A 12,254-nucleotide genomic window follows, 5' to 3' on the forward strand; every position below is an offset into this window, starting at 1 on the left:
CGCAGTCATTTCTCCCTAAAACTCAAACTTAACGACAGAATCAGCACGATCGGTGATTGTTGTAAAATGCAGTCTAGCTACTGTTGATAAATTGCGGGAATCGTTAATAATTAAAAGAGCTATTAAAAGCACAAAAATCTGCGCAAGAGATGCTGTTCGCAAGGCGGCGCGCACTCCGAGACAGACCGAGACAAGCAAATTATACTTTGGGTTTAATGTGCGCGTCTAAACGATCAAATGTACACAAAAGTATGTCAAAATGACCAGCTTGGAGATTCACTAAAAACAGTTTATGTCTTAAATGGACGTAGTTATGGTAGTTGGGAGAATATGGTGCATCAGTAGCCTATTAGATCTGCACTCGGTCTTAAAGGGGCAGCGGTCTAATAAACATGCTGAACAAGAGAAAATCACTCACAGCTCTTGAAAGAATGACTTCAGCTTTAATAAGCATTAATCTATTTATGATAAATTATGCTGTGTTATTTTACATTTGATTACATTATTAGATTTCTTTTTAGACCATACCTGAACAGTAATGTTAGTAGACCTTCCTAAAATTAAAGCACTGTGTAGGCCTATATAATGTACAGGGTGGGCCATTTATATGGATACACCGTAATAACATGGGAATGGTTGGTGATATTAAAGTCCTGTTTGTGGCACATTAGTATATGTGAGGGGGCAAACTCCTCAAGATGGGTGGTGATATTTACATATACTAATGTGCCACAAACAGGACTTTAATATCACCAACCATTCCCATGTTATTACGGTGTATCCATATAAATGGCCCACCCTGTATATCTTTGTTTAATTGTTTATCTTTTGTTTATCTTTGTTTAATATATATATAAAACAAAAAGAACCGATAAGAATACAGTTAAAGTACCGAATCGATAAGCAGTATCGGTAAGAGTAGGAATACCGTTAAAACCCTACTCCCCGGTCAATGCTCGACAACAGCCCAGACATGGAGCTACTTCAGCCTCCAGTCCCCCCAGTCCCTGGTAAGATGCCAAGCCCTGGTCCTTCGTCGGAGATGGCATCCGACTCAGAGACGGAGGTAGAGCCTACCGCGCCTGAGCTAGAGACTCAAAATAGTTAGTTTGGCAGCTCAGTGAAGCACTTTAAACTTTAATAATTTTTTTTTTGTTTTTAAAGATTTTTAGTTTTATATACAGTATAATTGTGCTTCAAATTAAAAAAAGTATTTACCTACACCTTATTCTTGTTTAAAATAATTTACATAATAAATATGAATATAGAGCGTGACAAAAAGTGACCTTGAAATTGTGGCGGTGACGCAGCCAAGGACAAATTTGGGTGAGGGGGTCCTTGGAATTTTTTCTGCCCTATGAGGGGTCCCTATCTCCAGATAGTTTGAGAACCCCTGCTCTAGGTTATGTTGGAAGAGGAAAACGAGGAGAAATTCAAGGCTTTTACTCGGAAAACACCCATCCAGGGTTTTGCAGTGATCGGTGCCAGATGCTGGAGAGTGAAAAGTCGTTCAATCAACCAGTTCCAGTCTAAAAGCCGGTGATGACGTCGGAGGTCGCAGAAAGGCGTCTTGGGGTCAGCTGCTGCATATCACAAGACCTGCACAGAGCATTCAACGCACACACAAAAGCACAAGGGAATCGCAGTTCCTCCAAGACTGTAGAGGGCCTGAGCTCACTAGAAACATTGTAAATCATGTTAAACCATGCTAGAACATTGTAAAACGTTTTCAAACTTTCTGGCTAGGCTTTTTCAAGCCAACTTAATTTTTCTACGAACTTTACCATCTGTTGTTGATCATTCTGATTTAAGAACAACAAATATCAAGCCTGTCTCAAAAGTTACAGCTGTTTTATAAAACAAAGACAAGAGTGTATTGAAATGCTACAAATGTAAAACTGAACTTGAATGATAGCAAAATATGATTTTAAATAAAGGTCATTGAGACAATGTTCTTTTTTTCTTTTAGACAGGATGTCTACTCATTCATAAATTATATTTATACACGTACAAATTCATAATTTCAAGTGTAGCTTAATGTTTTTTGTATTATGTCTATGATCTTCGTTACTTGATTTATATTTGATAAACCTTTTTAAATCAAATACAAAATAATTACAAATTCAAGTATTTTATTTAAATAAGTACTAAAATTCTATATATACATTGATATAATAATTTATTTGCCTTGCTAAAAGCGGCATCCACCTCCGACTTCCGGTTATTAGCGGCAGCTGACGTCAGCTACTTCCTGCCTCCCGATTTTTCGCTGAACCCCTACAGCTTTGTTTGGCACTAAAACACAGGTCTTTGATAATCAGGTCGATGTTCATGATTGTTTAGAGGAAGATTTCTGTGTCAAAGTGCTAAAACAGATTCTTATTGAACACGGATGATAAACTACAGGCGCTGCTCGTGCGTTTCATTATAAACTGACAGACTACGGATCATATAATCAATAAAACAAGGCGGACTGAACTCACAGTCACAGCTGTCAGTCCGCGATCAGGTCATGCTGAATGTTGCTGGAGAAATGAGCCTTTCTTCATCAGAGGAGCATCACAACAGCAGCAGCGGCCCATAGCAACAGTGGCGGCTCCAGAGATTTTCTGTTGCAGGTGCTATGGGGATGCTCAACACTTAAGAGAAGGTGCTTTGAATTTTGGGGCGTTTCATTATGGAGGGATGCGAATCGGACCACCCTTGGTATAGGCCTACACATGCGTAGCCTACACGCCCGCATTAACTATACTCGTTCCGCGACTATAAGCATATATATACTGTATATATATGTAAAAGTGTTCAACGCAAGGGCTATAGACAGGGACGCAACTACCCAGTGTCAGAGGGGTATGCAGCAACAATTTTGGCAATCATCAATCTGGTGCACTTTGAGAGTTAAAAATTAAAAGCTCCAACCCATATTCAGTGTGTAAATTAAACAAAGAAAAATTCAAACCTCTTTTAGTTACAGTGTCAGTCTACATTACACTACTACATAATAATAGTTATAATATTAATCCCATGATAGTAATAGTCATATATTGTAAAACAAATGCCCTGAAAAATAAAGGAAACTTTCATAATTAGCTTTGTACTAATTTCTATACTTGAAAGAGTGTATTTCTATACTTCAAATTAAAGATGTGATTGGGCCAGCCCAGTGTCAATCAAGAAAATAACCAATGGGCCGCTAATCTACGTGTTTCATGGGGTGTCAGAAAAAAAAACTAACGCTGACTTTTTTTGACCAATGCATTACACTGGCACTAACCCATGCGCCGCCAATTAAGCAAAACAAAACGAATGAGCCGCTGATGTACAAGTTTTATGGGCCGTTAAGACAAAAAAAAAAAAAAAAAAGTATGAGATGTATCGTCCCAAAAAGCACGTCGGCCCACCGGGAATCTCCCGGTAGTCCCGATGGCCAGTAGCCTACATGCCTGCCCCTGGACGTCACACTTTAAATCCTACCTGTTGCCTTTCACCATCCACTTATTTAGCTGCTGTCGCATCAATTGACATGCCATCTCCTTTTCCCTCTTTCTTTTTCTATTTTTTGTCCCCAACAGCTTTTTTGCTTTATCCATCTTTTTCGACGACAACAGTCACTAACGTTACTCATTCCTGCTCGCTCAGCGCTCACGGCGCCCGCGCCCGCTCGCGATTTTTTAATTATTATTTAATTCCTATTTTTAACAACATGAAAAAACTATTCAGACATGACATTAAAATATAAATATAAAAAATTACAGACATTTCTTGGGGGTGCTGAGCAGGTGCTATGGCTATTATAGGGGGAGCTACAGCACCACCTAGCTCCTCCCTGGCGCCGCCACTGCATAGCAACGGCTCTCCACTTCCCATAGCAACGGCTCTCCACTTCCCATAGCAACGGCTCCCCACTTCATTCGTTATAAATGTTTATAGGCCTACATATATTTATGATTTTACTGATCGCTGAAAGGAAATACAGTGTTTGAATTTAGTGTTTGTCTGTCTAAATAGTTTTGTTCATTTAACTCTTCATTTCAGACCGTTTCTCAAAATGAAAAAAAAAAAATATATATATATATTTATATTAGGGTGGCCCAAAAAAACTTTTTTCTCTTTTGTCCCAATTTGAACCCAGCATTTTGGTCTACCACCAGTTTAAGTTATCACATAAAAAAATGGGCTAAATTAAATGATATTTAGGGGTTGCACAAGACAAAAGAAAAATCACCTATGTCACTTGATTAGCGGTATAACAATTTTTTTTGAATAACTTTACAAAATTTTGAAGCTATTTATAACTATTTTTTCCATTATGACAATAATTAATTCTACATTTACAATAAACTGCCAGCTTTCAAATGAGATCATACTTGTGCTTTTAGTGCAAAGGGTTCATGAACTGTATCTGTTTCAGTTTGGGTATGTCATTTCTGGGGATTTTTCAAAAGTGGGGTTGCAGCTTAACAGGTTAACATATATAACGCTTTTACATTTAATTCACAAAAAAAAAAAAATTCTCCAATTGTGATTTATCATTAAAATAAATAGAAATCCCTGATTAAAATAATCAAGATATATTCAAACTATATAACAAAAATATACTTGCTAGTAATATCAGTATTTTAGTAATATCAAGTTGACTCACCACTTCACTGCGACTTCAGCCAAGAAGGAATGTCCCCCCTTGACCAATCTGCATTTGTGCAAAGCCTTCTCTGATTCTTCATTTCTTGGCTTTCCATAGCTTTCTGTTCTTTCCAGAGTATTTTTGAGGTAACAAGTTCATCTTTGCTTAGGCAGCGGTCAGCATTTGGTACACTATTCTGCCTTTCAGTGGCTCAGTGGTTCATGTAGGTTGTCTACAAACTGGAAGGTTGGTGGTTCAGTCCCCGGTTCCATCTGACCAAGTGTCGAGGTGTCCATGAGCAAGACACCTAACCCCTGCTGCTCCCGACGAGCTGGATGGCGGCCTTGCATGACTGACACCGTCGTCGGTGTATGAATGGGGGAATGTGAGGCTATGTAAAGGGCTTTGGTGGCCATAGGTCTGTGAAAGCGCTATTGCAGTCCATTTACCATTTTTACCATTTAATGAAATATATGGGATTATTTGTAGAAAAGAAGTAAATTTTTCAAGAATATATACCAGATTACAGGGACAAGCAATGTGTAATAATCTGACACGGCTTTGCCATTTAACATTGTTTACGTGAAAATTCTCAAAACTTCAAGGGGCTTGTGCAACCTCTAAATCACATGTGTCAAACTCAAGGCCCGTGAGCCTATTCCGGCCCGCCACATTATTTTATATGGCCCGCGAGAGCATATGGGTGTCTTAAAATTAGGGATGCAACGAAATTTAGGCTGCCGAAAATATTCGGCCGGAAATAACATTTTCGGTTTTTGGGCGAAAGATACTAAAAAGCCGCCGCGCCCCTCCGTGTTCGGCGATGGTTTGACTCTGGCTCAGCGTGTTTTATGATTTGCGTGCGAGTCCGCTTCCGAAGATGCATAACTTAGAAGTGCGTTCCGCTGTGTGTGCGCGCTGTGCTCTCCGCTCCGTGTTCACAGCGCGTTCTGCTCAATGTTCCGCAAGCAACCTCCGTGTGTGTGTGTGTGTGTGTGTGTTTGTGTTGCGAGCTCTGCTCACGCTCACCGGAAAGACAAAGTCCGCTAAAAAAAATGTGCCGACATGAAATTTCTCTGGACTTGTTTCTTTTTGCAATAGCACTACTGTGCTGTAACATGGTGTGTATAGCCGTGCTGGGCAAGACTGGTTCACTGGGCAAGACCTCTCGTTCACTGGTTCTCTCCCTGCTCTGCTCATGCTCTGATAAAAATAGCTTTGTAGGACTATACTTTATTTTTTTATAATTGGTCAAAAAATAAATCTGTTAAATCTGATTCTGCTGCATAGAACTGATTGAAGAATAATATATTGATATTTTATATTATTTTAATATATGTACCAGTATTAGCCTTTTCACCATTTGTATCACTCCGCTTGTCTGTGTTTGCGCCACTTGCATCATTAAGCCAGTAGGTGGCGGCAAATGACTGTCTTTATGAGTGAACAATTGAACTTTAAACTGATGAGTGCCAAAAACATTGATTAACTCAGGAAAGAAACAAGTTGCTGAAACCAATCTTTAATGCTAATATAAATTGCTCATTTGCCTCTGAACACAAAAAGATTGCACTGGTTTTTGATTGAAATGTAACATCTATGCAAAATAATCCTTGAAAGATTTCTCATTTAAGGCCATTCCTGTTTGGAATATGTGATTGTGTATTGTCAACAATAAGCAGAAACATTCTGCATTTCCATTTTGTAGTGTGGATCATTCATTACAACATTTATCCTCATTCTCATTTTTAAGAATCTGTTATCTTGACAAATAATTTATGCTACTGCCCACTGACATGCTTTTAAAGCTATTGTTATCCACATTTTTTGGCCTTTAAACACCCTAAAATGCACATATGTAGGTCCGAGAAATCCAAATTTTATCGAGGCGCATGTCCCCGAACCCCCCTAACTACCTCACATTTGAATACGCATGACTGTGTGGTAATGTGGGCTGGTGTGGCTACAGTGCCAAGGCTGAATTTTTGAGCCAGTTTGCCCCTGCATATATACAATATACATTATTCTCTGTATCAAATCATTATTACCCAGCCCCTGATGTTTTGGGATCATCCCCTGATGTTTTTAAAACCTAGAAACACCCCTGCAAATGCATATACAATATTTGTAACTTAAATAAGTAATAATCAAATAAAGAGACAATATATTAACATTTTTAGTCTTACAGTTACAGTTACAACTGGCCCTTTGAGGGCAGCCATAATGCTGAAGTGGCCCTCTGTGAAAATGAGTTTGACTCCCCTGCTCTAAATCATCTTCAATTTAGCTGAAATTTTAACCCTATTCCTTTTGTCTTTATGGTCCATGTTTGCAAGGTTCAAATCATAGAATTTATCACTTTTTTTTTTTTTTCTGCTTATTTTTATTGGCCACCCTAATATATATATATATATATTACAACATAACATAACTGAGTAATAATCAATAAGAAAAAAAAACAGAAAAGAAATCTAATCATAATAATAAATAAATGGATAAATAAAATTCCACTATTACTAATTATGATACATGAAATATAAATAATAGTAGTTGTAGTAATAATATCAAAAGTAAACAACATAAAAGAAATTAAGGTGTTGAAATTACACCTTAAAAATGTGGTTTATGATTGAAGATGTGTGAAACTGTGTGGAAGAAGAACAGATTTAGAAGATAAAACACTTTTAATTCAATTCACATTTATTTTTACAGTGTTTTTCACAACACACATCGTTTCAAAGCAGCTTTACAGAAAATACATGAGATATTATAATCTAGAGTCTGTTATCAGAGGAAACTGTCTAAGTTATGTATTTCAGAAATGGGCATTTACAAAATCACAGTTAGATAAAGATGTATTAAACAATGTAATAATTAAAGGCAGAATAAAATGATATCATTGAAGTAATGAATACTTGTCTGTTTACAAATGATTATGAGATTTAGAAAAAAATCTGTGTGCGCGTGTGTGCGCGCGTGTGTGTGAGAGTGAGAGTGACTGAGTGTGAGAAAGTCTCTCTCTCTCTCTGTGTGTGTGTGTGTGTGTGTGTGTGTGTGTGTGAGAGAGAGAGAGTGACTGAGTGTGAGAGAGTCTCTCTCTCTCTGTGTGTGTGTGTGTGTGTGTGTGTGTGTGTGTGTGTGTGTGTGTGTGTGTGTGTGTGTGTGTGTGTGTGTGTGTGAATCATGTTCTGAACAGATGGAGAAGTTGAGATAAAACATCTCTGAATGTGTTAAACTGAGTTTAGAGCTGAAAGTCTAGTTTTGCTCGTATCATCCAGACATGTTTCAGTGAGTCTCGTGTGTGTGTGTGTGTGTGTGTGTGTGTGTGTGTGTGTGTTATTAAAGTCTAGTTGTGCTCGTATCATCCAGACATGTTTCAGTGAGTCTCATTGTGTCTCATATTTCCTCTCTCTTCTCTGTGTGTGTGTGTGTGTGTGTTTCTCTTTATTTCACTGACAGAAGTTCAGCTGTGTTATTAATGTAATGAAGAGACAATAAGAGACTCTAGAACATCATCTCACTGTCACTGATTTATCATGAGCTCAAAGCATTATGGGTAGAGGCTCTCATCAGACTGTTCTCACTCATCAACACAGTCTCACTGATGCTCCATCATTATAAAACCCAAACCCCGGATAGAGTGTGTGTGTGAATGTGGTCTGGACTGTGTGTATGAGTGTGTCTCTGTCAACGCTGTAGAAGGACAGAGTTCCTGCACTGTGATCCACATACACTCCTACTCTACACACTCCTGTTTTACACACTCTTGTCCTCCTGATGATGGGATTTACAAGGAGTTTAGTCGCTATGTAATTGTATCTGAATGAGTAACTGAAGGGAAATCTGGAGGAAGAGCACTCCAAACTCCAGGACTGATCATTACATCCAAACACACTCTCATGACCCCGTCCCTTCCTGCTGATGCTATTATATGACACTGATATAAACACACTCTTATGACCCCGTCCCTTCCTGCTGATGCTATTATATGACACTGATATACACACATCACCACTCCACTCAATCTCCCAGTAACAGCGTCCACACACACTCTCTCTACACAACACCTGCTGACACCCATCAAATCTGTCTGGATGATCAGGATACGGCTGGACTGTGCGAGTGCCAGTAATCTCTCTGTTCCACTCAGACAGACGGAGGCATCTATTCACAGTGTTCAGATCCAGAGTGAGCGGATGAGAATCTGATGGAGAGAAAACACACATCAGTGAATTACAGAAACTCTCTATCTCGAGTCTTCATCTCAGATCTGACTCGTTCATTCAGGATTGAGTGTGTGTGTGTGTGTGTGAGTGTGTGTGAGTGTGTGTGTGTGTGTGTGTGTGTGTGTGTGTGTGAACAGAGACTGTGTTCACTGTGCTCTCAGGGAGAGGTGGAGACAGAAGAACACTTCCTGATACACTGTGATCACTATCACAGCATTAGATCAGACTATTTCACTAGATTCCAACAACTAGAAACAAATTTTATGGCATTACCAAATTCATTAAAATTAAATCATATTCTGGGAGAGAACTCCAGCTCAATCACAACAGCAGCAAAATATGTGACGGCCTGCCACAAACTACGAGAGTCAGCCAGTGGACAAAACTAAAGTCAGAATCATTCTCATCTTGTCTGAATGTTGGTACAAATGTACAAAGGTGTTTATTTTTATTTTTTTCTTGTTTATATACATGTATTCATGCAATTGTTTACTGATTGATTTATTGACTTTGTTGATTATTTGTTCGTTGCTTATGTAATGGCCAATGCTTTGGCAATACTGTACAAGTCATGCCAATAAAGCTCATTTGAATTTGAATTGAACATTTGAAGAGAGTGTGTGTGTGTGAGAGAGAGAGAGACGGAGAGAGAGAGAGAGAGAGAGAGAGAGAGAGAGAGAGAGAGAGAGAGAGTGTGTGTGTGTGTGTGTGTGTGTGTGTGTGTGTTTGAGAGAGAGAGAGAGTGAGAGAGAGAGAGAGAGTGTGAGTGTGTGTGTGTGTGTGTGTGTGTGTGTGAGAGAGAGAGAGATAGTGTGTGTGTGTGTGTGTGTGTGTGTGTGTGTGTTAACACAGTGAACAGTTCTAAAGATTGGACTTTAAACAGTATAATTGAATTATCTACAACGTGATGTGTATGAACGCTGTTACAAGCTAGCTCACGTTAGCAGACTCTTGCTAGCTCTCTAGCTACAGTAGCAGGCTCTTGTACTCTGCCTTTGTATTGTCAGCAAAAAGTGAGAAGTCATGCCAAGGCAGTAACGTCCACATTATCAATATTTGGTTGCTGATCACCATTAACAGTATCATTACAGTAACACCTGTATAAAATCTAGTGATCATGGCATTTAATTTGTATGATTTACAATTATTTATAGCCATCTACTTATTGCTATCCTGTGCTTTGGTTGCATTCTGATGGCATTATTAATACATTTGACTTGACAAAACGGATAGAACATACAGTGAGGAAAATAAGTATTTGAACACCCAGCTATTTTGCAAGTTCTCCCACTTAGAAATCATGGAGGGGTCTGAAATTGTCATGGTAGGTGCATGTCCACTGTGAGAGACATAATCTAAAAAAAAAAAATCCAGAAATCACAATGTATGATTTTTTAACTATTTATTTGTATGATACAGCTGCAAATAAGTATTTGAACACCTGAGAAAATCAAAGTTAATATTTGGTACAGTAGCCTTTGTTTGCAATTACAGAGGTCAAACGTTTCCTGTAGTTTTTCACCAGGTTTGCACACACTGCAGGAGGGATTTTGGCCCACTCCTCCACACAGATCTTCTCTAGATCAGTCAGGTTTCTGGGCTGTCGCTGAGAAACACGGAGTTTGAGCTCCCTCCAAAGATTCTCTATTGGTTTTAGGTCTGGAGACTGGCTAGGCCACGCCAGAACCTTGATATGCTTCTTACAGAGCCACTCCTTGGTTATCCTGGCTGTGTGCTTCGGGTCATTGTCATGTTGGAAGACCCAGCCTCGACCCATCTTCAATGCTCTAACTGAGGGAAGGAGGTTGTTCCCCAAAATCTCGCAATACATGGCCCCGGTCATCCTCTCCTTAATACAGTGCAGTCGCCCTGTCCCATGTGCAGAAAAACACCCCCAAATCATGATGCTACCACCCCCATGCTTCACAGTAGGGATGGTGTTCTTGGGATGGTACTCATCATTCTTCTTCCTCCAAACACGTTTAGTGGAATTATGACCAAAAAGTTCTATTTTGGTCTCATCTGACCACATGACTTTCTCCCATGACTCCTCTGGATCATCCAAATGGTCATTGGCAAACTTAAGACGGGCCTTGACATGTGCTGGTTTAACCCTCTGAGGTCGGCAAACGCGCCCACGCGTTTTGCTGGATTTTTTTCAGTTCAGTTCAAAAGAAATTAATTTTGCTCTGTTGACTTTGATATTACAAGCAAGTTTCATACATCAATCGATCCTGTTAAATGTGTATTATTAAGTTGGCTTGAGAGAGCCAACTTTCTGATATTGTACTTAAACTTATTATTATTAGTGGTGCTTGCTGAAAGCAAGGCATCACTATTGTTATTGCTCATACTTATTATTATTAGTGGTGCTTTTTTGAAAGCATCACTATTGTTATTGCTCATACTTATTATTATTATTTTTCTTCTTATTATTCCGGACAAAAGTTTGGCGCGAAACTCGCCCCGCACCGTTTGTCACAGTCCCCTGAGTGAGGTGTCAAATCGACCGGCTCATTGAGGAGAGGTGTGGTATGACTTTTCTAAGCGATCGGGTGTACGATGTTCGCACAGCGGACGAAAAAGCGGCCAAAAAAGTCCCATTGACTTTACATTGGGAGTTCTAAAAACATTTGAATCCCAACCGACGTTTTCACACACACAGACTCCAAAGGGCCTGACACCCCTGCGTCTCTCCCTCTCTCTCTCCCTCAGAGGATTTATATTATCAAGCAGCCAATAAGTAATGGCCTAAAATCTTCATAGCCACACCCTAGCAACCAGTTACAGCACCCTAGCAACCACTAAGAGCTCCCTAGCAACCACCCTAAAACAAAAAATATATATTTTTTTATTTTTTTTAATTTTTTAAAGCAATTTTACTCTCATGGCCTTGCGATATCGCTCCATGCTTGTGCCTATTCGGCCATAGGCACGAGGCCGCAGGCCGAGTGCCGTACTGAAGGCACTCGTTATTAAAGATTTTAAGAACTCTATAAAAACTCCATAGTAACCATATTTGACAACTACCAACCACCTAGTAACACCATAGCAACTAACAAAAATACCTTAGCAACCACCCTGAACACCCTAGCAACGTCTAGAAATGCTCTAGTAACCACCAAAAAACTCTAGCAACCACCCAGAACACCCTAGCAACTGCCTAGCAACCACCCAGAACACCTAGCAACTGCCTAGCAACCACCCAGAACACCTAGCAACCACATAGAACACCCTAGCAACTGCCTAGCAACGCTCTAGCATCCACCCAGAATACCATAGCAACTGCCTAGCAACCCCATAGCAACCACCCAGAATACCCTAGCAACCGCCTAGCAACACCATAGCAACCACCCAGAATACCCTAGCAACTGCCTAGCAACGCCCTAGCAACATCCAGAATA

The 12,254-nt window shown here is 39.6% G+C and overlaps 2 protein-coding genes across 2 annotated transcripts in view; both read right to left on the reverse strand.

The window, feature by feature from the left end:
- LOC311081544 (uncharacterized protein) overlaps nt 1–12,254 on the reverse strand; it is a 300,285-nt gene that overhangs the window by 130,186 nt on the left and 157,845 nt on the right. The gene's annotated exons all lie outside the window — the stretch shown is intronic.
- The window catches only part of LOC311081535 (NACHT, LRR and PYD domains-containing protein 3-like), an 84,717-nt gene continuing 79,755 nt past the window's right edge, over nt 7,293–12,254 (reverse strand). The window contains exon 12 of the mRNA XM_084112080.1: nt 7,293–8,828. Coding sequence (XP_083968206.1) covers nt 8,212–8,828 — 617 coding nt within the window. The 3' untranslated portion in view covers nt 7,293–8,211. The remainder of the gene's footprint in view (nt 8,829–12,254) is intronic.

The sequence above is a fragment of the Abramis brama genome, assembly GCF_963993115.1.
Source record: "Abramis brama genome assembly, chromosome: 4".
Lineage (NCBI taxonomy): Eukaryota > Metazoa > Chordata > Actinopteri > Cypriniformes > Leuciscidae > Abramis > Abramis brama.